Source organism: Amblyomma americanum, chromosome 2, assembly GCF_052857255.1.
Source record: "Amblyomma americanum isolate KBUSLIRL-KWMA chromosome 2, ASM5285725v1, whole genome shotgun sequence".
Classification (NCBI taxonomy): domain Eukaryota; kingdom Metazoa; phylum Arthropoda; class Arachnida; order Ixodida; family Ixodidae; genus Amblyomma; species Amblyomma americanum.
This window is the reverse complement of record NC_135498.1, coordinates 14314117-14340717: the sequence shown is the minus strand read 5'-3', so window position 1 is coordinate 14340717 and position 26601 is coordinate 14314117. Positions and strand designations below refer to the sequence as shown.

Below are 26601 nucleotides of genomic sequence, written 5' to 3'. Positions count from 1 at the left end.
GTGTTCGGCGACGTTAAAGTGCGGAATTGGAGAGGCTGGAATCGAGTATACATATAGAGTCCGGAGAGTCTCCCATTGTGACCATTAATGTTTCTCAAGTGACGGCTTGATTTCACGTGCACATCACTGAAGTCTGGTGTTCTGCAAATTCCCTCCAGTGCAGCGAATGTTTTGGTGTTTTTTTTGTGTGCGCAGTTGTTTTTCATTTTCATGCTTCTTTTCACGTTGCATGTACCTGTAAGCTGATCTCAGCGTACAATATACTGTAAATAAATAAATAAATGAATAAATAAATAAATAAATAACACTACGTCACCTGAAAGAACCACAGACGCAAGGGTTCTCACACGAGGTCGCCATTTATTCATTGTCTCGCAGCAACAACAAGTGCGTGTCTCCTTCGGGCGGCTGGTGGCTTAAAGGGAAGGAGACGGGGGACTTCGCAAAACGACACACATCCACACCGGTGCGTCAACAAAACGGAGTGAAAAAAAAAAAAAGAGGGAGAGCAAGTGGTAGGAAAGAAAAAGCATAAAATCGTCTCCACAGAAACTCGAGGAACCAACCAGTGTCGAAGAATATATTAAAAATCCACGTGAGAGCGAAAAAGAAAAACAAACACAAGTGTCATTGTCACGTTGGTCGACGTCTGCGTGGCAGTCGAAGCACAAGCACTCGGTGGAGCTGTGGCGTGTTGTCTGCACTGTGCACAGGGCCACACATACCGCACACGGGTGGTTGGAAAAAGAAGGAGGTTGAAGGGGAGAGGGAAGCAGTCCTACCGGGAGTTCGTTAGCGCAATGAAATGCGCGCGCGCGTGTTTGTATGTTTGTGTGAGTTGGAGGAAGGGAAGAGGGGGTGTGGGCACAGGACTTCGGAAGCGCAGACGAGCGCGGAGGCGAAGCAGTCGGACGCGCGTTCACGGATGCCATTGTTCGAAGGCCCGAGCCAGTCGTCCGTGAACGCGTCGGTCGGTCGACGTGGCGACGAGACGACTCCGCCCCATCGACGGTCGGTTCAATCAGTGCCTTCGGACTGGCTTCCCCTTTGCAGACAGAGTAATGACGGCGGCGCGATCACTTCGGCCGCAGTAGTACCTGCTTCGTTAAAGAAAAATAAAACACGAACTACACAAACATTCCGGCCTGCGCGACAGGGCAGACTCGATGATTGGCTGAGCAGTGGGCGACAACAGCGTTGATTAATCAGTGCCAAATGTACGAGCACGTACTGCACATCGTCTACTAGCGAGCCACTACTAGTTGCCTGTTAAAATTTTGTTTGAAGGAACGCGAATTTTCGAATACCTGAGAGATGGAAGTAGATAGGCGTGGTCGTACGCTGTACTGTAGCCGGATACAACTCAAGAACGAAACAGCTTTTGCCCGACAAAGGACCCTCTTCCAGCCAATGGCGTCGGCCGATTCTCATGAACCCTGCTAGCGTGACAATGCAGGGAGGAGACTATCGCTGACCGCGGAGGGAGGGGCTATGCCCTTTCATCCACCACTCCCTGCATTGTCACGCTAGCATGCTCAGGAGAATCCGCCGACGCCATTGGCTGGAAGGGGGTCTTAAGATGGTGAAAAGCCGCTTCGTTCTTGAGTTGTATCCGACTATAGAATTCATTGAGCTCAGCATATAAGCTGCGTTGCCAGGGCGGCAGCCGTTGGCGTCTTGAGGCGGACGACTGTAACCTTATACAACAGCCTCGTTGCACAGCCTATACTGAATGCGATGTTTCACCTTAGTTTTTTAACAAATCATGCTCAGCTTTCGTTTTATTTCTAGGTAAACAGCGGAGATTTCAAGAAAAAAAAACGCGAAATTTTTGCCGAGGCTACGAAAAGCGCCTCTACGTCCACGTCTGCCGTTAAGTTGTCCTGCTAAGAGCAAACAATGTTTGTGGCATTGAAAATTTGAATTGAAATGATTGTCAGACGCAAGACACCACCGTCTCCTCTGCCAAGGCCGAGGTCACCTGTCCCGAGGAGGGCTGACGCGCGAAAGAGGGGTGGGGGTCGTGGGAACAGTGCGCTGTTTGGCTGTGAAGTGCGGGTTCGACCACGTGACTGTCCGATGCCGCGATAACCGAAAGCAGCCTCGCACAGAGCACGAAAATAGACTTCTCCTGCGCATGTTGTCGGGGCGGGGTTGAATCCCTCCCCGCTGCCGGATCAGACGCGCGCTAACACTCCACAGATTACATCATTCGGGCGAGTGTGCTGTCGCAAACGATTCGTTAGTAGATAAGTAAAACACACTTGTACGCTGGACGCACGGGCGTTAACCCCGCGTGCGCTTCCACAGGCACTGCGTGACAATGAGTAAGCGGCGCAAGCGCGCATGCGCTGTTCAGGTCGCGATGAGTGTCTATTTACAGTGATGGCTGAATTTGTTACTCGTATAGGAAGCGAAGAATTATAGAAACCTATTCTTTCTATCTTTCTTTTTCAGTTACACAAAACTGGGGATGATGAAAATTTTATGCGTAAACGTATTGGGTTAGTCTCTTCGTGGTCTTCCTCATCACGACGCTCGCCGGTTTCGAGCTTCTTTGCGGCCCAAACGCTTTCCACCGCAAAGTCGTAGTCTCAGTGGCGCAACTATAGGAAGCCACGCCGCGAGTTGCCCGACCGAAGGTAAGCTCCACATATCTTTTCTTTCTCTGTGTTTGTTTCAATTTAGACAGACTGCGGAATGAAGGAAGCCCTGTACACAACACCTACCGTAAAACAATTATCCCATTATTGGGCGCGGTTATCTCTACGTATATAGCTGCCCCCTACAGAGCGCGATTTGGCCCTTTATTGCGGTTTCGTCACTCACTCGATGACCGCCAAGTCACAAGGAAAATTGTGCAGGCCAGATTCTGGCCTTGCCTTTGCCTCAAACCGACGTAGCGTTGTACAAGTGCGTGCGGTTTGTTCGGTAGTTAGAGCGCACGTATACACAAACAAAGTCAGGGCGTGTAACGGCAGTAAACAATGGGTTGGCGGGTGTAATATTTGTGTTCTTGCACATCTTCTCCAACAAAGGCGGGAAAAAAATGATGTTCACTCCAACGAAGACTGTTTCCAACAGACTATTCTAACAGTGACTAAACACGCAGCGCAACACCAAGTCCTGACCTTACGAATTCGAAGCACCGCTCGTCCTCTGTTAATCAGGCACTTCGCACAGACCAAACTGCAGTTAAGCGCTAGGCACAAAAAAACAGCAAGAGACGACACGCTGACAACTCGTAACGAGAACTTCTATGGCAGTCATATGTCAAAGGAGAACAGGTACAGAGTTTTTCTTCGCGAAGATGTCAGTTGATTCACTCTCTTCACATAACTCATTAGTGGAACTACGCTGAAAGCTTTGTACCTCCCGTAGCCGGTGACTGCAGTGCATTCACATCTGGTTCACGCAAGCAATAACGTAGTCTTGGAGAGAGTGTAACTAAGTTAAACTATTAACAGCTATCGAGTCTCTGGGCACCAGCAAAACCAGCAAAACTACAGTATACCTACTGTAGATGGCGAAAACCAAGTTATATATAATTACTGTTCATCACCATTAATAATTATCGGATTGAATAAGAAATATCGCGGTGTTTATTTATAGATTGCCGGACGAAAGCGTAGGAGAGAAGATGGCTCAATGCGATAATCCACCTCATTTGAGCGGACTCATTTTATCTAAGGCAGCATCAAACAAATACTCGCTATATCACTACGAAATGCTGCTTCCACACCATGGAAGACTGCCCGTAAGCTGTTTCCAACTTCTTTCTTAAAGACGAAATTTGTTTGCACGTATAGGGTGACGTTCCATTTCTCGTTTTCGGTCCTGCAGAAATAACTACACTGCAGTATCCCACGATCGTCAATCGTCCATAACAGCGGCATCTTCCGGCCCGCTGGTGACACAAGGCACAACTTTCAAGACCACTGTGCGCACAAAAAATAGTCCACGCATTTGCCATACAGCAAGGAGCACATGACGAACCTCATGCGTCGGGCCTGGCAGATAATCCTGAGGCACATCCCAAATAAAAGCGCCAGGAAGGGGATGGGAAAGGGAGCGCTTTGTTTGACACTTTCAAAACGACAGGGTGTGCGCGTTGCACCAACGTTATGTACAGGATGGGTTAGTTCCACTTGTGGCGTAGCATACACATCTCTCTTCCAAGAGCCAAACGAGGCAACATCATCATATATATATGTACACCTAGATAAACTCGGAGATGACCGTAAGCCTTCCAGCAGGTCCCACGGGCACATGCCACTGGCTCGTGGGACTGCCAATCCTGCGAATGGCGTTGATACCTCCCAGGCGGTGCTGCTGAAATGGGAACCTTCGGACGGCCGTGAAACCGTCGTCGACGCCTTCGCAGTCGAAGACAAGCTTATGCTTCTTGAGGCCAATCCTCTTCTTGGCCTTGCGTACGTAGTTCCTGCGGATGACGAAAGACGACCGGCCGTTCTTCATGATGGCCTCCATGACTTTCTGGCCCAGACTGTAAGGGTCGCTGGCGACGCCCGGATCTTTGGCCAAGACGTCGTCGGCGATCTGAGGTTCCTGTTCGGCGGGAGGGTTGTAGAGAGACATGAGCGACTCGCTCCTAGGTTGCCTCCAGGGGGCGCGGAAGCCGTCATCCGCATGGTCATCGCCGTCCTCCATCTTGTCGATGAGGTCCAGGTCGTTCATAGAGTACGATGCATTTCGGGAGCCTGCTATGTTACAGGGCTCCTGGTACGGCGGCGGATCTACGGGCTTCTGAATGCGACCGTAGCCTCCGCTCTCGGACTGGTGTTGGACCACGCCGTACGCCGCGTAGGCGACGTCCGAGGCGTTCGAAGGTCGCATGCGGACTTCGCCGCCACATGGCCGGGTGTCGTGGAACTCGAAGTCGTCGTTGGCGTCCGTCGTGAAGGAGCCAGCGTCGTCGGAGTCGGACTCCTCCTCGGGGGCGCTGAGCGTGGCACAGCTTTCTCCAGCCACGGTTGACCTGCAGTAATAAAAAAAAAGCTTTCTGTTACGTATCTGTTTACAATTAATAACCGATCCAAGTTGAGGTATTTGTTCTAACTGTTCGCACACAGCATGGTTCAGAAACGTCCATTTGATGCAGATATATTTCGATATTATATTGCGGCCCTGAAATAGCCTAAAGTGCCTTACCTTTCGCAACACCCCAATTTATTCCTTTATCGCATATTCCTCGCAAAAAAAAAATATGACGATTTCCTTGGTCTCATTCAGAACACCATCTCTCCTTGACCATATGCAAATGCCAATACACATAACACTCAACCGAAAGTTTAACAATCTCATTCCGTTTTATAATTTCAAGTGTCTCTCTTCATCTTACCGCACCAAATAACTCGATAAGAAATACCCGTACCTGAGGCTGAGCGTGTCCGACAGCGTCGCGTAGATGTGGTCTTCTTCTTGGCTCTGCATCCAAGCCGGTAGCTCCTCTTGCAAGATCGCCACCTGGCGCCGGTCGCCGTCGTCCGTGCGTGTCCTCTCGGAGTCGTAGTCGACGGCTGGGATGTGGACCTTTATGGCCGAGTCGATGGAACAGCAGCTGCCGGCGTCTTCCAGGGGCCTCTTCTTGAGAGGCCCCGGACTGTCCGAGCCCTGCTGCTGTTGGAGATGCTGCTGCTGCAGGTGCTGCTGGTGCTGCAGCTGAACGGCGCAGCTGCGCAGGTAGGCCGCTTTGTCGAGCACGCAGTCGACGTTGTAGATGCCCGGCACCAGGTACTTGGGCGGTGGCAGCCCCGGCAGCCGGGGTCGGTCGCTCGCTCGCGACGAGCTCGACCGACCCGTTCGGGTCTTGGCCACGCGGCCGTAGTTGGCCGACGAGCGTTTGTAGTTGGTGACGATGCCGATGGGCGCCACGGGACCCAGGTGCTTGATGTAGCTCTTGGTGTCGCCCGGGTACAGCCGGTATCGGTTGTCGTCAGCTGCGTGAGGAGAAAAAGCGAGTGCAAACGGTTTAGGAAGAAAAGGCATGGCGTAGTGTTTTATAGTGAGGTTTTCAGTGAACCTGGACAATAAGAATACACGCCGGTTCATGTATGTACCCTTGCAGCGAATGGCCAACAACTTGACAGCGTATGCAGAAGCGGTTATACATGGGCATGCGTAGACATAGTGCAAGAATACAATGATTACTATTTTCCGACTTAGGAACATGGAGTGCAACAATACAAACACGAAGAAAATGCGGACCAACACTCAGCCATAACACAGGCTTCGTTCTCAACAGCGAATTCTAAGAACGCCTGCGTATATTTACATTGTGGCGCGCGTCACAGAACACGAGGCGGTAAAATCAACCCCATGCATAGACACCTTCCTAATCATAACTCACAATAGAGGAACCTAGTGCCTTGAGCTTGATGATGCTTGTTACATGCGCCACTAACAGAGTCGTAGAAGCTCTTGAAGCTAGAAAGAGAAAACTGTCCAGCCTCCTTATAGATGTGAGTTGCACGGGGCATGTAATGCGAAGGTAAGATAATCGCCGATCCTCAAGGGTAACGGAGTGGATTCCAAGAGAATGCAAATGTAGCAGGGTGGCGGAAGAAAGTTAGGTGGGTGGATGAGATTAAAATGTTTGCGGGCATACGGTGGGCGCATATCTGGCAAAATACACGGTTAATTGGAGAGACATGGGAGACGCCTTTGCCCTACAGTGAGCGTAATCAGGCTGATGATAATGATGATGATGATGTACTGGGTGGATAAGAGGGGAGGGTAGGGGGACTGGGCGTGAAATCTCAGATTATACGACTCGGAGACTTTTGCCGATGTCCACCCTGGGGTTACACAGTCAACGGTCGGCTCTTCCTCTACCCCAGTCTTCGACGCCGCAATGCGGTTCCAGTAGCGCGGAAAATCGAGCATCTACTCTTGGGCTACAGCTCCCGCAGACCATATCTAGCTGTAATACGTAGCATGATATAGTTAAAGCTTCCATCTACGAAGGGCGAGATGCTTGGAAGGAGAATCCTGCACTTCATCAGAAGATAGCACAGGGCACAATGCCAGTTTATGACGATGACCGAGCCGTATACCGCATCGCCCATGCACTGCACTTTCTCTGCAATGACATAACATCTGCACATTGTAGCTAAGATCTACCATGAAACAAACAAGGTTGTCTGCAATGGACTACATTGTCTCGAGTCTCCAATTAGTCGCCATTAGACGCAACAGTCGACTGGAGCGGGGCAGACTGCCAGCTGCTCTAATTGGCATGCGCGAGCATCGAGCTCCAGACGCACTGTCCTGATGCCCCGCCCTTGATAAGTAATTTGCGCAAGACCCCCTGATGAGCCCCGTTCTCCCTCGCGTGCGATGCGATTAGGAGAATTTAATTGCGTCAACTTAGCATAAGTGAGCCAGTCAGAAAAGAAAGCGGAAATCGCAGGTTTGTCGCGTTTGTGTGTCTGGCCAGCTCGTGGGGACCTCGGCAGTAGGCTCCACGCTACATGTCTCTGAAAGCCACCTGCAAGAAACCCGTTAAAAGACTTAGAAAGAGCTGATGCTTCGCCCACGGAAAGTGCTCAAAAAGAAAACGAAACAATGATAAGGGAAACGAATCACTTGCGAAGACTCTTCTCACAAAGCTTTTAATGCGTGCTAACACTGCAGCATATTAATTTTTAGACCAACAGTACCGCTCTGCCTGTCTAACTCGGAAGTTTGCGCGGACAGGGTGGCCGCAGTTCCCCGCAGCTGGCAAAGGACAGGGTTAATTGGAGAGACACGGGAGAGACATTTGTCTTGCAGTGGGCGTAGCTATGCTGATGATGATGATAGTGAACACTGAAGCAGAGATTTTATGGCTACGCATATAGTATAACAGCTCATCAGCAATGCTTCTTTCTGCGCGCTTAGAAAGGTTGTTAGTTAACTAAAAATAAAAGTTTTTCTTCCTCCTCCTACTAGTTAATTTGTGTAATTTGCGCGAGGCCCCCCAAGAAACTTCGCGGTGCGGCGTCTACCCATCGCAAGCGTGTCGGCCGTGAACGAGTGTCGTGACGGGCTGGAGGTGGGGTTTCCGAAACGCTCCTAACAGCTCCCCCGACAAATTCAATATTTCGGCTATCCCGGGCAACGTACACGAATATAGTAACGTGGAGGAAGAAAGCCATCCCCCTGAGTTCTTCGCCGCTATATCCCGGACTCCTTCAGCATACAGTCACGTTCTTCCTGCTCGCTCCTCCTCCTCTGTCGTCTCCGCCAATAGCAGCGCGTGTCTTTCGGTGCAGCCGACAACGATACGGCCTCTGCCGGCTGCCGTGGATCCTATTTAGCGGCGGGCAAGCAGCAAAGGAGCGCCGATAGGATCAAAATGGCGCCCAGCGATACCGGTGCTATTTTTCGCCGCCGGTCACGGAACGCGGCGCCGGAGCCGACGGCGATCACGCCGGCCTTGCAATGTACGCGCACGCATGTCGAGAGGAGAGGACATTTGTACGAGTACGTATGCACATATGTATAAATGTATACACGGTGTTTTATGCACGCCCGCACTCTAATATGGCAGGCAAGCGATTTCGATCTCCCAGTGCAGTGCTTCCGTTTCGGTTGGACAACACTTGTTCGTTACGAGGAACTGAAACACCGGTGCTTTATCTCAAGAGTGAGAGAGAAGACAATGGTGAGGAAACGATGGTGGCAGTTATTTAAGATTAAGTGCCTGCCTTCCTCTCTCGGGCGCTTGGAAAGAGCGTGAGAGCAACAACGACGGACCGACTGGAGTTGCTACAAGCAAACAACAAAACGACGTCCTGGCAGCTGTAGTTAAAAGAATCCGCTTTCCGGCGCGTCTGAGTTGAAGTTGCAAACCTCTCTTTATTCTAGCATCCGAATTTCGCATGGTTCGTGAAAACTTGCGGAAGGGGCTTTGGGCGTCACTGAGGCCTCTCCCACCTCCCGCACCCCCCTCCCCCTAATTTCACGGCAGCCTCATGCAAACGGCGATCATTGTCGTTTCTGCCAGACGACTGCAAGAGGAGCAGGATCAACGAACAGCCGTGGACCCGCTGGTAACACAACGCGCATACAGGAGCAGGGGATGATGATGATGACAGTGGCCGCCTTTCGTATCGGGCATTCAACATAAAGTTCCAGATAAGGCCAGAAAGTACAGGCGGGACGTGAGGTTGCCAGCTGAGGAGTCGTACAGGCACAAGCCTTCAGTAGTACTCGGACTCGTCGCGTGCCAAGGCCTCTGGCTGTCGTCAGGGCACACTGAAAAACGGCCTCTTGGCGCGCATGCGCGCTACAGCGTGGCCGTTCACGCACAGGCGAGCACTCAAGGTGGCCAGGCGCGCCGGCGAGTCGAGGAGCTTTCCACCGGAGCAGCAGCGGGGCGACCTCCCTCCGCTGCTCCATTGTGGCCCTCGACGAGGGTGTGGCGTCGAAAGGGAAGACGGCAGCGGGCTGGGGCGAGGGCGCAGTAATTACCATCTCAATTTGCTTACACTCCGCCACTTCCGAGGGGCGAAAGCGACATGCGGAGGGCCCTTTGTGTGCCCTGGCCGCTGCTGCCAGCGCGTTTGGCCGCATGAAGCAACCGGCGGCTTGCGAAGTTTTTACGCGCCAGGTGGCCGGGCCTCGCGGCGGTGTGAGCAGCGTGAGACCGATGAGACAAAGGTAAATACGTTATTCGGAGGCTCAGAGATCGCACCGCGGTCTTAGCTGCGGGCGACAGACCTTTTTGATCGTTCGATCGCGTCATTGCTCAAGCCTCTGGTGGCCTGTAAGCAGCGATGAATAGGTTGGAGCTCAGAATACGGACAGCTAGCAGATTTCAATTGTCTTGCAACCTCGATTGGGCTAAGAGATGAACTCCTCACTCTACATATTCCTCCTTGGGAGTCTGCCTTGGACGTCGTTCCCCAAGGCCAAGGGTCGAATGCGCATGTAACAGGCGAGACAAGTCGCACCGCAGCTTATTCGAAGTTGTCCGCAATCCTTAATGACCACTGGTAGATATTTTGGCATTTTCTAACGATAGTTGTGTGACTGCGTCTTCGCCGTCGCGCAATACCATAGCCCAGAACTCTTTGCGTTTACAAGCGGGTCATGGCGAAGTTCATCCACGTAGGCCTAGGCCGTAAGTCCTCTATGTGAGTGGAGATGGAGGGGGATCTTATGAAAACGTGCTACCTTCGGTCGCGTTATCCTAGCTACCCAAGCAGCACGGGTATAATTGGCCCAATAATGGAATCGTATTGGCAAAGGCAGGTCCAACAAAGGACCAGGATGGAACCATCCTGTTGCAATATTGGGCCGATTACCTGTGCTGCTTCGCACCTGTGAAAGGACGCATTCGTCTTGGGATGGCATAGGCGTGTACAAGAGAGATGAGTATCATTGAGCCCTCCCGCTCACTCCCTCATGACAGTTGAGAACGAACTGGGAACTTTTAGAGCCGCCATAGCCAGTACAGCAGCTGTCGTATGCAGGACATTTTCAAATAGGCTTTCTCATAAATGAGATCAGAAGACTGCGAAACAAACAAACTACAAGAGCACACAAAGGCGCCGTTACTGCAGTCCTCGTCATTGTCCATGGTAATCTTTTTTCCAGGGAGAGAGGAGGGAGCATGCAGTAGGCAAGCCCTGGCAACTTTTCTCAGCCAAAATTCTAAAGAATCAAGTGGGCGGCGCCCACTGCAAAACGCTTCGAACCCTGAAATCATGCTGTGGCAAGCGTGCTACAACTGCTGCATTTGCGAAACACTTGCGTACCCAATGCGCCATTTCCTGCTCTCTATACCACTGCGTGATGTGCATTTGTGCTTTTTGCGAAGGTGAAAGCTACATGCGCTACGCGTATTACCGCCTTGACGTTCCCTTCATTTTCTCGCTCCCATTTTCACGTCTCGTCCTTCCCCGTGTTTTCGGGTCCTTCCTTCCTGGAACGGTCAGGTAGCTCTATAGCCGCTGCGTGAGAAACTGTCACATTTCCCCCCATTTTCGTCCGTATCTCTGCGTGAATGAGATCGTCACTCCCAATTCTGATCCCCAAGCGTGCTTTGGGTCTTCGATTCGCGTCAGAGATTCGCGCTCTGGCGTGTTTCGCGCGAACAAGCGAGATGATGAGCATGCGCGCCTGTTTCTTTAAGCACCCTCTTTTTCCTCCTTGACAGGCTGCCTCCTCCCCTCGACAGCGGAACAGTCCAAAATGACGCCCGCAGTCCAACGCCAGACACGCACGGACTAAGCGCTAAAGGGAAAAAGAGCAGGAAACGCGCGTCGAACAATCGGCTCACGTCTTTTCCGCTACTTCGACTCGTCAACCGCTCCTCGCTTCCGCCACAACAAGGGTCTCGCCCTCATCCTCTGCCAAAGAGGGAGGAGGAGGAGGAGGAGGAGGGAAGGAGAAGCAACACGCCCTCCACTCAGACGGCCTCGCGGAAGAAAGCGAACGCGGCGACGGCCAACAAACGAGCAACGGTCCGCGCCGTTGGAGAAGCTGCCAGGCCGTTCCGGCCTCTTCCGACGACGGCGAAGGTGAACGCGCCGCCGCGTTGCGCCAGCGAGAAGGGAGAGAAGGAAGACGTAGAGGAGAAGGAGCTCGGCTACAGTTGATCCACGCACTGGAAGACATGCAGCGGCGATTCGCGCCCGCGTGGCCTTCCCGATCAAGAGCGCCGCGGTCCCGCTGTCTACCAGCCGGAACAGAAGCAGCCCAACCCCACGCTCGGCCGCCGCGACTGGTTCCGGACAGTGGCCGAGCGGTGCGGCAGGCTGCTCAGCTTGTCGCTGTAGTGGAGCGGGGACGACGAGATGGAAGTGCTACGCACCCTCGACCGCCGTCTGTGCATACAGGGGGTTCCAGGGAGGACAAGGAGACCTCCTCCCCCCCCCCCCCCCCTTCTTGGCTTTCGCGGCCCGCTATCCGCGCGGACAATGGCACAATGGGCGATCGGCCGGAACAACAACCTCATCGAGAGAGAGACAGACAGACGGGCATGAGAAAAAGGGGGAACAAATGCAGCCGCGATGAGGGACCCGGAGGGCGCGCCGACAGCGCCACTAGTTGCTGCTGCAGCTACCGTGTGGATGTATGTGCGTGCGTTCGTTCGGCAAGCGAGGACTGGTCGGCCGTGTGGGAGCTCCTGGATTGCCCACGGCGAGTGGGAGACGGGAAGCGCAGTTTTTTATACGAGTGATGACTGCGAGGAAGACGCGCGATGCTAAGGAACGGAACTCTGCGAGATCTCTCGAAGAGTCATCGCTATGCCGTTACCATTGTGACACCCGATGTTGTGCGTTGCGGAGGACATCCGGGTTGCGTCTGCAGCTTTGAAGAGATGACGCGTGGAGCCGACCGCATAACGGCTCATGGAAATGCGGAAGAGGGCGTGCATTCCTACGGGGTCGGGGACAAGGATCATTGTGGTTGACACGAATCTGGAGCATTGTAGACCATAAGGTCTGTCGTGAGACTCGATGAAGTCATGGGTCGACGTCATGATGACGACGGTGAATGGATTGTATTCCGTAGGGAGACAAAGAACTCACGGGACAAAAGTTTAAAAGTGGACTGGAAAAATGGTCACATGGGATGCCATGGTGACTGTCTTTTACCAGACGTCAACAAAGAAGTTTCTTAAAGCCACGGACCTGGCTGAAATGTTATGTCATCTACGACGCCGTTGACACTGCCTTTTTGTTTCGCCAGCCGAAAAAAAAAAAGTCCCTAGAAGCGTTTATCGCGTCTATATCTTTACATGCGTGTAAATTAGAACGTTCTGACAGCGGTGAGAGGGTGCTCTAGTTTTAGTCTGGCTTCGTTTTGGTAGAAGCAGGCGATGGTCCTGCACTTAGAATAACAGGTATATAGTACACTTGCAAAGTGACGCTATTTCCGCTGTCATGCTGCCTAGAAAACCACGAAAACGTTCACAGTAGACGCCACAGATCGAAGAACGTTCTTTCGTCAGCAGCTTTCGACAGTGCGCGAAATGAGCAGTGAAGCTTTTACGACGAAGTGCCGCTTTGACGGCTATTTTGCTTATTTTTTCCTCAGAGTGGATCTTAACATGCAAGGACGCTGGTTCGCTTCATGTTTGTGCAATATGCATCTCCGTTATTTCAATATAGTGTCCAGTGTACACGCGACCTGAAAAGGCATATGTCAAGCAACGCAGCAAATCTTGCGGGCACAAAAGCTCCCACACTTTCCGCCTCCCACTTCCACAGCGACCACTACCAAGCCCTCGTGGGTCGCGTGAAAAATTATCGGTGGTTGTGTACATAGTATGCCCAGAGGTACTCAATCATACCAGTCGCGAAACCCACCCATGACCCATGACCAAAATCCGATGCTTTCATTGGGTCAAGCATTGGTGGTTAACGAATTATCGCGCCACATGCGGCATTCAGATGAACTTCGCGAGGCTGTTCTGAACATGGATATGACGGAGAAAGTAAAGGTGCAGGGAGCTGCAGTATAGTGCACAGGCGGCACCAGCTTCTGTTAACCTCCAGAAACTGGTCATGCGTAATGGCCGGATTTCGATGCGGAATTTCGCACAAGCGGCAAGGTTAAAAAACTCTGGAGAGCATCAGCATCCCTTCTCATATGTTCCGTATGGTACCTCACTGGTCAGTTTTTCGCTAGCGTCATCTTGAGACGCTAATGCCATTTACCCCGCAGGAATTGTGTCTCATATATCGGTTGGTCTTAAATCGTGTCCTGCCTCACCTCCAGTGAAATCGGCCGACGCCGAACGCCGCTGCAGGGCCTTCTTGAGCGCCGTCCAGTGGTGGCGGTCAGTGACGCACAGCACCAGGGGAAAGAGGAAGCCCTGGGCCAGGCGCAGCCACACGACGGCCATGTCGTGCCACGGGCTCCAGAAGCCGTCGATGTACTCGCCCAGCACAACCATCACCTGCACAACGGAGAGGGCGGGCGTCACACCGGGACTACACGTATACGACATAAAGTGCACTTTCGGTATCATAGTCCCACTCCAAGGCGCACCATGAGGTTTAGCCGCAAAGAGCTGTGCTGTTTAGAAGAGATCGATAGTTAAGAACCAAAATCATTCCTGCGAATAAACACAGCTTGAATGCTTATAAGCTGACCTTTGTCAGATCAGTGTGGACACTCCGCTTCATTCACTGAAGCCGGTTATAACGTATGCCGAAAACGTGGATTAAAGGGTACCTGAAATAATACTCGGCTCGAATATCAGCAAAGACCACCTCTACACACTCGAATGTTGCACTAGAATATGTAAATCTAAACCATTTCAGGATCCCTTTAAGGGCCGCTAGTAAGGGCCGCATAGTTTCTTCAATACCAAAAGATCGGCCAAACTACGACACTGGAGATTAGTTGGCAAAGATGGCACTCATCAGATAACGCTGCTTTAATTTCAGCTGACATGCTAGGTGCACCGTCAGATTGTTCAAGAGCGTCCACGCAGACAGAACAGTCGGCGGCGCAAACTATTCTTCTGCAATGTAGGTACTCCGCTGGGGAGATGCCGATGGCTGCTTCAGCACAACAGCCTCGCCCGAGTTTCTCGCTCACGAGCGGCATCAAGCTGCTTTCCACGCCTCTGTCTTCTTCCTGCTGCACCGTCCGAGGCGCGCACTCTACTCGCGTTATTGTTTCTTCGGGCGCAGCATCTCCAGCGTGGCATCTAGGCTCGCGTGTATTCTGCTACGGCCCTTTCTCGTTCTTGCTCATGCCCACATCAGGAGGGCTCGGCCTGCGTGTCGACCCGCTTCATACAACCGCTGTAAAAGAGGAAGCCGGGAAAGGGTGACGGAAAGGAGAGGGAAGGATAGGCAAAGGGTAGGAGCCTTTCTGGGTCACTCCAGCCACGGCTAACTGCAGTTCAGAGGAAGAGGAGGAGGCATAGTAGCCACCTCCCTTCCTCATCTTTCTTGCCCCAAGCAAAGAAAGAGCAGCTCTTCTCTCACGCACGCCGCCCTAACGACCCAGCGCCGAAGGCGAGCTTGCAAGGTGTGCACCAGGAAGGGAATGCTCCGGGCTGGCCGTACTCGCGAACGATGACCACACGTCGGCCCGCAGCCGGGAGCGGGGGTGAAGAGGCCAAAGGGGCCTCTGCGGGTTCTCTTTCACAGGGAACCGCTGTCTAGTCTGGTGATGCGCCCGGTCGATGCGCTTCCTGCTTGGCCTCCGAAATCCGTGGTACTTGCTATGCTTAGTGATCGGAGATCTGTTGAAGCAGTTGTGGTGGTCGCTTGTGTCTCCTTTTCACTTTCTCGTTAATTTATTCAGACATAACACGGGCTTCGCATGAGAGTATATGAAGTGTTAACGTTTCTGTTCGGGTGAGACCGTTTATTTTTTCCCTGCTGCAAAATAACTGGCAGACGAGCTGGGATAAAGCGAATAACTCCCAACTACAATCTCAGGTTGTCTCATGTGTCGATGATTGCGTGGCAGTGATGATCTGGTGATTTAACCTACTCAATACAGGTACCGCGCAGAATCGAGCAGCCAATGCCGGGAAACGGATAAGCAGAACTAGAAGAAACGGCAATTAAGCAAGTTCTTCCAGACATTTGTATAGAAACAGGATCTATCACCATGAGGTTCAACATTAGGTACCAGCACTTAATGTGCAATAAATTCGAAATGATATAACACCTGGCGTTGAGCTAGGTTCAGCCTTCCACAACAACAAAAAATTATGACTGCACGATTGAAGCACACGCCAAGTTCGAGCTTATGGAATTCTACGGTGAGCCCCACAATGCCGCTTCCGAGGCCCTCCGCTCCAGCGTCTCTTAACCAGCGGCTACTTAACTTAAGCTACAACCACTAACCCGAACTACGCGGAGTAGTTTTTAAGACTGCCCAGAATAGCTCCTCGCGGCGCTGTTTCTGTTCATAGAATGAGGAGCGCACGCACGCATATGAGATACAGCAACAGGGACACGCGAGAACGCCGAGCAGCTCACCCACACGTCATTCCCAAACCGTGCTACATAGTGTGGAGCATGCGCGGTATAGTGAGAGATATTACGCAACGACTCGACCTCCCCCCCCCCCCCCCCCCCCCCCCCCCCACGAAGACGGCAATCGACCTCAGGGGGCGGCACTGGCTGGAGACAAGGGTCAAGGCGCATACGGCACCGCATTCCATCATGACCGAGGGATGTGGGGGGAGAGAAAACGAAGTGCTCGGGGGAGCGGTGCGCAGAGGAGCCGTGCTCGGAATGTCGTCCTTTCCATATGCTCGCATAACTACGCGCGGGGCACAATGCACGAGCCGGTCTGGCACACTCCATCACAAGAGACGTGACCTTCGGCCGGACAGCCATAGCGCGTGGGCGATCTTCGTCATCATCACCGAGCTGCGTCGATCCGACTGGACCCCGCGACGTTGCTGGTGCACGGAGGACCTCGGGACCGCATCCACTACAAGAGCGGCTGGAGACCTTCGCACTGTGGCCGGGATCGCTCGCCGGGGTGCAGCAGGTTAATGGTCGTACGGCGCAGCGTGATAGAAGCCGCTCCAGACCGTTCCTGCGTGGCCAGCCGTATACTCGGCATGGCGCAAGCTCAGGGGGCCGCAAGAGAAAGTGCGCCCGCCGCCTACGCAGGTAGCGGAATGCCGTCCGGTGAATGCGAAGACAGCGAGGATAGATCGCCAGTGATAAGAACAAGCTCTGTAGCCGAAACGGCTTCGGCTGTATAGTTCCGGCACGGTGAAACGCCGGAGTTCAAGCCCGAGTCAGGTGAAAGGTTCATTTGGTCTTCTAGTTTTCGCTGGGTATTTTGGGTTAATCTGCTGGGAGCCATCAACCGAATCCTCTGTCTATAAGACCACGACATACGCTCAAAAATGAGGTATTCGGTACTTGACGAAAATTGAGCGTTTTATGGTATTAGACAAAGATACAAGGTAAAATGGTATATATAGTAGACAAAGAATGAACACCTTAAACGAAGCGTGCTAATTTATAGGAGGTTCGTGGCAAATTGCTGTGCATACAATGAGCATGCAGACGTCGGCAATGAAAGAAAAAAACGGTCTATCCCGCTCCGCAAGTTGTACCGCATTGCCTTTCACCTGCTTTGTGCAACGAATAACACATAACCGCGGTTTTTTTCTTTTTTTCCACGAAGTCTACGTACCAAAGATTCACAGGCAGCCTATTGCTGTCGTTCATGATGTTAACAAGCAGCATACAAGCAATGCTTGATTCGTTTACATCATACTCGAATCCGCCACCCTCCACAAAGACAGCAAGATGCTCGCATACAGTCGCGCTCAATATAACTTGAAATAAGAAAGATGTGGCCAGAGCGCCCTCTGAAACGGTTGTCGCAGCGCATGAAAATGACGTAAACCACTCAAGTCGCTGTCGGTGCGTGGAAAATCATGACTGCGTCTAAGCGCTGGCTCTTCTTGCCACGTAGGCAAACTCACGGAGAGAAACTATAGAGCCTGCCGAGCGGGTCACGACAATTACGAGTCGCGCAGGCCGCATGCACTGCCAAGTTCCAACCACAGCAAAATGGCCCAGCGGCGATGGCCACAGCGTCTCTCAGGACGGCGCCTGGCCATAAAGCAAAAGGCTGTTCCCCGTCGGCGCCTAGAGCCCGCCAGTGCGGCAGACACTGGGGAACCCTTCAATTTCTTTTCCGCCGCCCGAAGCACGCGCGCGCGCGGGCACCGCTATTACGGGACAAGCCATCCGCGAGCGTGTGTCTGCAGTATTATAAGAAAGGAAAGAGGAGGAGAGCGAAGAGACCAGGCTTCTTCTTTCTGCGCTGTGTGTAGCGGTGCCGGCGCTCTGTCCACTTTTGCGCCGCTGAAGACAGCCTTGAACCAGAAACCCGGGAAGAGATTGCGGACTCACAGCTTCATTCTGGTCGTCGCCTCCTTTTTTTTTACCTGTGTTGTTGCTGTTGACGTTAATTCTCCGGCTGGGAGGACGACCGGCTTCCCTTTCCTGCGCGGCTTTATTCGGCGCGTCGCCGCCGGTTTCTTGGGCCGTGCGATTGTTGCGAGGCGAGGACTCCGCTCGAATGGTTGCGAGCAGTGGACAAAACATGATCGCCTCTATAAGCGCGTGGCGAAATGTGCCAGTCGCATCACGGTGGCTTCTTTGGCTCGCGGTTAACTTAATGACGAGGGATTTTAACGAGTTGCCTTCGCTTAGTTGCTTTCAAACAAAATAGCCGCAGTAAGCCTCATAAGCCCCGTTTACATGAATGCGACAGAAGTCGACTCGGGTGCTTTTTTTTTAAGGAAACGGGGAAAAAAAAACATTGAGGAAGACTGAGCAAAGCTTATCTAGGGGCTTTATAGAGGACGAGTGGCATATTTCCTTCTAAAACCCGCTCTTTCTCTCGAAAAATCGACTCATGCCGCATTCTGTCGTATTTGTGTAAACGCGACAATAGATAGACTTGCACATTACAGTGAGTTGATGCAATTCTTTGGCGAATGTGTTATCGTCCTCTCTCTTCGTTGGACAAACCACAGATTGTACAGGCAGCTTCCAGGGCACTGCACGGAATTTCTGCGAAGGAGTCCAGCCTTTGCTGTATGGTGGGTCTTGCTAGCAGCTTCCCTCGCTCGTTCTCCTTCCCGCCTCTCGTCGATCGTTGAAGCCCGTTGCGTTGCGACAGGTATCCGTATCAAAGACCGGTTCCTTTCTGAAGATGAAAGGGAGTGCCTGAATGACACCGCTCATTTTCGGCCTGTGACCCGCACGAAATGGACGTCTAGTCATGATTACAAAAGTTGCATGACAAGAACAGGTGAACCTTTCGTCTCCACTGCCTTGCGTCCCACAGCTCCTCACAACGGGCTCTTTGCATCGGCAAAGCTCCAACGCGCACTGCTTAGAGACAAAGCTTTAATTAGCCCGCTTCGCCAGTCTGAACAGCTGGAGGATTACCACATTTCTGTTGGAGATGATTCTAGCAGACTGTTGGTGTACAATAGCCTGCGGACATACAAAGCGTTCACGAAATAGGAGCGCCCACATGCTAACGCAGTCCCCTTCGTATTAATAACATTGATCACCCTTGAATATCTTTTATTTTTCTTCTTTTTTAGCCCTGTCTCTGCATAGATTTTATCAGGGAACCATAGTGACCTGCAAGACTAAACGTTGATCAGATATATCCTCTCCGCGTTGTTGCAATGGAAAACCGGGCTTAAAGACAGTTCGCGAAATAAGTAACGCGGCAAAGCAGGGCTCAACTAAGAGACGTCTCGGAGTGGCTTGTGCTCAGTTTGAAGTTTGAAGCTTATTCATTGCTTTGTTAAAGAGGTAACAAACGCGCATTAAAGCAGGAGCTAAAAGAGCTAAAGTATACTCACATGTCGTTAATGACACTTCCCTTGTCAAAGCAAACTGTAGAAGTTCAAAAAAAAAATCAAAGTGGGCGAGAAAGCACGAACCACAACAGAAAGGGATAAAAACAACGGTACAGGACTGTTGTAATTGGCATAATTGGCCTTAAGATGCAAGAATAAAACTTCAAATGTAGAATGTGGAATGGAGAAGAAAAGCGATCCCAATTTATCTCAATTAAAATGAAGGAATGGGGAGGGCCAAATGGGAAGCGGGTCGACAGTCTAAGTATATATTAAGAGATAGTAGGACGTTTCACAGTACAGCCGCACCAGTAACAGAAGCAAAAAAAAAAAAGCGGTCATGCGCCCCATAGCGAACGGTCAGCGAGAAGACAACGCAGATGGCTGAACAAAAAAAAACTGAAAACTAGCGAGAGAGTAAACGAGAGGTGCTATGCCACGCCACTCTAAGCATTCCGTAACTATGTGTTTGTCTTCAACGAGTAGTAAAACTAGATAAGCTGCTACGCCTTAACAACCGCGATAAACAATGGGCTAAACGACAAAAGCAGCGAGGATAACTACAACGCAACAATGACGAAGCAGCTGAAAGCAGCCGCAATTGGCTCGTTCACAGAGAGGAGAGCGGCGTCTCCACGGCCGGTGAGCAGCCGCCTTAATTAATTGCACGCGACCCAGTGACGGGGCGTCGTCACGTACGGAGGAGGAAAAAGCAGATAAAGGATAGGGACCGGAATTAGCAACGCAGCGCCCGCGGCAGCACTGCTCGCCGAACACCTGCTGTCCGGCGCGCAAAAAGCGGCCCGTGGGAATCGAGTCTACGACCCTGACCTCCGAGAAAAAGTCCTCCTAGCTCCCCCGTTTGTCTCAACTGCTCCAGGGTATAGGCCTTGAGACAGTTCTCCTTCGTGCGCCGTGCGACGTTTCGGCTCATTCGCAATCGCTCTCCTTCGCAGGCGTACTCATTCCATTCACGGCAAGGTGGCTGCAGTAGCACAAATTTCTGCGCTTAGTTGCAGGATTATTGCATTAAGCCTTCTGGACGCATTTATGCACTGACTCCAGTGAACAGCAGTAGATTAGAGAACATTTGGGGACGAATTCATTATCCTGAGTAATAAAGCATGATCTGGGGGGAGCGAGGACTATGAAGCATGGCTGCGTTGTGTTATAATTCCCACCTTCGCTTCTCATTGAGCAGGACTGCGCAAAATGAAGTTAGCACAATCGACTCCAGGGGTTGGTAATAACAGCATACAAGATGTTCGGCAAAGTTACTCAGCTGGCACCGCTTAAGAGCCAAAAGAAAGGCTGCTCCCCATTAAGGTCGACCGGATGGTGCCCTTTAACAGGCACCAAAAAGTCAGTACACATTTGTGTTCGTAGATATATCGGCTAAATCAGTACGCCGTACACAAGCCACAAACCGAGCGTGTTACCTCGACAGAAGAATGCAACGTACGAAACCCTTCGCAGTGATTCAGCTATTTTGAGAAAAGTTTTTTCAAGGCAGTCATCAGTATCAAACACGCAGCGAGGTCGTTCACCAGCCTCTTATTCAGTGATGCACAGACCATGGGTAGCGACACTTCACGCAATCTCAGATAAGAAAAAAAAAAACGGATACGGCTCTAAACAAGTTCGAGCCCTGCATTTTAAATGCGAATTTGTGTTTAGCGCCCGTGCCTTTCAAGAAAAGCTCGGACAGAAATGAGCACATGCCACCGCAGTGGCGTAAGTTTGGAACATCTACGTCTCAAGACCGAGGGTGTACACTGATTTATAGCGGGCGGACATTGCCGAAAATGAATTGCAAAAAAGTCAAAGGCCCGTAATGCGTCCCAAAACATGACACCCGCTATGCACAACGCCAGAGCGGTGTTGTTTGGTTTGGTTTATTGGTGTTTAACGTTCCAAAGCGACTCAGGCTATGAGGGACACCGCAGTGAAGGGCTCCGGAAATTTCGACCACCTGTGGTTCTTCAACGTGCACTGACATCGCACAGTACGGGGGCCTCTTGCATTTCACCTCCATCGAAATTCGACCGCAGCGGCCGGGATCGCACCCGCGTCTTTCGGGTCAGCAGCCGAGCGCCGTAACCACTGAGCCACGGCGGCGGCAGCGGTGTTGTGTATGAGGCACTGGTTAAGTGTGGTCGCAAGTACGTCAGTCACACAGGACGATGCCTCGATGACCGGCTTGTGCGAGCATGCAAATTCACTGAGGACTTACACTGGAACCAATGTGGAGATGCACTGCAAGAACTATAAAGACTGCCGGCCGAAGAGAAAACAGCCAGGGAAGTATACGAGGCCTCCGTCATCCACACGAGGAGAGAGATGGGCGTCAGCACAACTTCGATTACGCGCTTGAAGAAGGGACTGATTTACATGAACACTTGAGTTCCTGTATCTCTAAAACAAATACGGCCATTTTTGTTGTTTATTAACCCTCTGTGACCGCGTGGTGTCTTCAATCTTTTTTCTCCTCGGTAATATTGCGCGCTCAAATAAACCGCATTACACTGGCAGTAGTTAGCGCGTGTGTTGTCTTTCTTTGTGCCCTCCCTATTCGTTGCAGCTTTGCCTCTTCTTAACAGAAAGTAAAGTTTCACGCAAATCAAGTCGGTACCGAAAAGATTACATGAACACAGTCTGAAACAGATACAACACACATGCAGTACGAAAATACATACGACGCAGGGAAGTAGGCGCCGACAGGCAGCTGAACAAAAAAAAATGGAGTAACGGGCGATTGTTTTTTAATATCAAACTCTGTTGAACAAGAAGTCATTTTCGTCGTGCCCTGGGACGATTATGCACGCGAGCGTGCAACAGTGACGATGACGGCCACAGTGATGGGTGCACGCAGGCGAAGACCGCCGCCGCCGCCCAATTCGACGCAGCCGTGTAAGCGCACACGTGGCTCGCCCCTATAGTGGAAGAAACGGACCCGACCGTGCAGAACGGATTACTTCCAAGACAACTCATACAACACGACACGACCGACGAAACCGATTTGACGCCGGAAATGCGACCCATCGCCGAGCTGTGGTGGTGGCCGATGCAGGAGGAAATACGTACCAGCGTTTTATTTAAGCAACACTTTCAAGACAAGGAGAGTGAGAGAAGCAGGCGTAGATGGAGAGGGTGCTATACACCGGTCGCCTTAAAGGGATACAGTCACAAATTTTCGAACGAAAACAAACGATACGATTTCGTTCATGTTCGCAAGGAGATGCCTTCTTGCAAGTTTCATTTGCAGGCTTTAAGAGGAACATAATTTAGTATGATTTTGAATGTTGACTGAGGAGCAACTTGGCATGTCCACCCGTATCGAGTGACGTTGTTCGAAGCGGCTTCAGTAGTTAACCCTTTAATGCACAAATTACAAAGGACTAAAAGAAAAATAATTATTTCTACCTTGTGCTAGCTAACGTGTAGCCATGTTCGAACGGCAACATCAAAAATTAGAGACGATAAAATTTGACAAATGGTTATATCGCCAATGAGGAAATTAGCACATGATCCATCTTGTGCCGCTGGCCCCGGATGTGCGAAAGACCAAGTGGAAGGCGTCGAACCAACATGAAAGCCCAGAGGTCGTAAACAATGTTTTTAACCAATCAACGCCTTCGTATTTTTTTTCCCGCAAAACGTGTCAGAAAATGAGAGGCTACAAACTGTTGGGCGTTTGCTGAAGTCACACATTCGCGTCCACTTTTTCTGTACACAGCTCCCCCAGAGTGACGCTAAACATTTAAATTGGAAAGCCCTGGCTACTGAGAACACGTTGGCATGAAACGTTGTCATGCGAGCTCCACGGAGTAATGAGTAAATGGCGTACAAACGGTGTGTCGCGAATTCGCGAACTCGGCGTTAAACGGTTAATGCACTAACCTAGATCTGTCCAAATCTGACATTCAGTCCTGACCCGCAGCCTCGAAGAACTTGACGCCATCGCGAACCACATTTCACGGGCTTCTTTTGCATTTTTCTAAAGCACAGCAGTGGGGCTTTGCTGTCCCAGGTGTCATCCTTTATTTCGTGCAGCTTAACCCACATTCCAGTGAGGACCGTCTTACGTCACAAAGACACCCAGCACTTCTTTCAAGGATGTCTTCAATTGAGTACCGACAGGCTAGCACCAGTAAACCGGCAAACCAAACATGGGGCACGTGATTACCCGTTCCTATTCGGAGCACAAAGACAGACACGCGTGCGAAGCATAATCCTTTGTGATCGCGTAAATCTTTTGTCACCTGAGTCGCAACGCTTGACGCGGCCCAACGCTCGCCCAGGCCCGATTCGGCTCAGACCCTGCCCGATTACGAAACCGTTTGAAAAAAAAAAAAGGCGAAGAGCGCAGCCGCGTCACAGTTTGGTCAAACCAGGTGGCGCCACGCGTCAACCGCCGCCATCTTTCTTCTTTCTCTACGCATCTCCTTTAAAAAAGGCGCACACCGCATTCGGTGGCCGTCAAGTATGAAAGGAGCGTTCGATCCGCTTCGCAAGCCAGCAGGTCACGTGTGTGCGAAAGCTATTGAAAGCGCTTAGAGCACGATCGCGTCAAAGTGTGGAGCGTTTTAAGAGTCCCAGCTGGGGACGGGCCCCCAAAGCCCATTCTCCTCCATTCAAAAGGGAACATCTGGAGCGTCGGCAGATTTGAGGTTGTCGCAAACGCATAGATGGAGAGCGTCCAGGTAACGGCCCCGTTGAGTAATCGGGCAAGTTTTGCGAGGGTCAAATCGAGATCAGGTTTGACCGAGCGAGTGGACAATGGCTCGGCGTCGAAAGCGCACACAATGCGCCAAGCGCTGATGCAAGCGTGCGCCCTTTGCTCTACGGACGGCACTGTGACGAATACGGCTATTACATCATGTGAGTGGCGCGGGCACGCGTGCCATCTCGAAATAGTGACCCACAGAGACCGTGTTTACGCACGCAATCGAACAAAGCCGGCGGTCTGTTAAGAGAGTGTCACAATGGGTACCAGGGGAAGTAAAACCTAACAGAGGGCAGCCAATGGCGTAGCCAGAAACTTTGTTCGTTAGGGGGGGGGGGGGGGGGGGGCGGTTCATGTTGCACCGCGGCCTCCTCATAGAACTTGTGGAAGGATCAAACGTAACAATAATAACTGAATTGCCATTGCCATTGACAATGCCATTGTGTATTAGATAACGCTACGCACTGTCTAGACAAGTGAAATATGTATTTTTTTAAATAAAATAATGTATTCGTATGTCTTAAAAATCGTGGCAGACACGATTACAAGACATAAAACTGAGCAGGGGACAAGACACAGGGGAAGAGCAAACAGGACGACCTCTTCCTGTTTGCTTCTCTTCTGTGACTTGTCCCCTGCTCAGTTTTATGTCTTGTAATCGGGTCATACCAACTATCCCCTTATCGTTCACTCGTGGCAGACATAACTGATACCAACGCTTCCGTGTTTTTGCGTATTTAATAAGTAAAGAAAATACCACACGAAGTCTAGAACTATATCGGTCCGGAACCAGCAAAGCAGTGCATGCCGCTGATATGAAAAGCGTTAAAGCCATGAAATTAGCAAGTAGAAGACGAATATTTTAATGAATGTTTGTCGTTCGAGAACCTTTACAGTTTTGTGCATATGCAACGGCCAGGGAAAAATCTCAATGACGCTGTCCTTCGTTCCAGTGTACTGCGCAGCAGCAGCTGTCACCGGTCACGTATCGCGAGTAATTGCGCCGAAATTTTAGCCGCAACAGCGAGTCATCGGTAGACCCTTGAAAGTTTGTGCTAAGATGGGGCCCCTTGCGTTACATGACTCCAGGTGCATGGGAGCTGCCCCGAAATCCAACCCGAGCTAGCAATGTTCAATGTTCGCGCCAAAATGTCTTTTCTAATCTGAAAAAGACACAGTAGGTGGCAAAGTCCAAAATGACTTCCGGCGCCGGTGGTTGTTTTGGTCAGCGGTGCGTGACAGTTCTAAACAATTTCGGGAGGGGGGGGGGGGGGGTTGAATCCCCATAAGTGCCCCCCCCCCCCCCCTGGCTACGCCCCCGAGGGCAGCCGAAAGTCAGAATGATCGAGGAGCCTGAAAAATTCGTTGAAAAATTCACTGGGCTGACGCAAAAGAGGAATCTAGACAGGCCTTTGTCCTGTAGCATACTCAGCTCGTATGATGACGATGATGCTAATTTTGGTAGTGGGGGTGCCATAAAACTACGAAACTGCTGCAGATTTTTGCATTAACAGCACCCAAATCATGACGTTGCGTCCGTATTCTATGAGCGACCAGCCCAGGATGGTTGTTCGCATACTTGTTTTCGCCAAGGTGCTTCAGTTTTCGACGTCGAATTCTTGTAGACATCCGACGGCGACTAAACGTTGTCCTTTCGCTTATAATGCAAATTACTTTTCTTTATTTGTTTTCGTCTCTGCGGTCAAGGTCTTTCAGGAAAATTGTACAAATTATTAGTGCCCTGTTTTGAATTATGTGAATGCGGTTTCTAGCTTTTTGTTCTTGTAAAAAAAAATAGCAAACGGAGGCAGACAAACACAAAACAAAAAGAAGTTTCAACGAAGTGCACCTATTTGTAGCCCATCGCTATTATACTGCCCGTGCTTAGAGCATAGTAGTATCGCAGGGAAATTAAGATGAAAATTGTCATTAAAAAAAAGGGACCAAAAAGGGAGAAAAAAGGCAGGTACCAGAATGCCCAAGGAGATGTTTCACGTTTTAAATAAGAAACAAAAACTCGAAAGATTTATTTCAAGACGCGGCGCTATTTCTGGCACACATCATCCCACACACTCCTACCCCGGCCATACCTCTAAGCTGAAACGCTCTACAAAAAAAAAAAAAATACTTCTGTTCTTGGATTCAGTTCCTGGGATTTCGATGCCCGCGTTCCGGACAGACGGGCACGAGATCGCACACGGAAGCTCTCACTTTCAATCGAACACCTCGATTCGCTCTCAACCAACTACAGGCAGTTGCCTTCATCTTTTCGCAATGCAGAAAGCGAAACCCATCACTTTTTTCCGCATGGAAAAGTCCCCGAGCTGGCGTTTCGAGAAGACTTAAATAATCCACTTCCGACAGTCTAGCCACGCTTGGATGACTCAAAGCGTTCGGAAAGAAGCGTTGAAATGCGCGCGTACCACATACACCGAACGCGTAGAGAAGAACCTGCACGCATCCGGAGTTGAGAGTGCACCCACACTTCCTCGAACGCACGGTCCATATTCCTTATTCGACGTTCTCT

At 51.1% G+C, this 26601-nt stretch overlaps 1 protein-coding gene across 1 annotated transcript in view; it reads right to left on the bottom strand.

Moving 5' to 3' along the window:
• Nucleotides 1-340: 340 nt before the first annotated feature.
• Nucleotides 341-26601, bottom strand: part of LOC144120617 (uncharacterized) — a 127741-nt gene continuing 101480 nt past the window's right edge. The window contains exons 2-4 of the mRNA XM_077653214.1: nucleotides 13732-13918; nucleotides 5396-5960; nucleotides 341-4999 (exon numbers count right to left, since the gene is read on the bottom strand). Coding sequence (XP_077509340.1) covers nucleotides 4219-4999; nucleotides 5396-5960; nucleotides 13732-13918 — 1533 coding nt within the window. The 3' untranslated portion in view covers nucleotides 341-4218. The remainder of the gene's footprint in view (nucleotides 5000-5395; nucleotides 5961-13731; nucleotides 13919-26601) is intronic.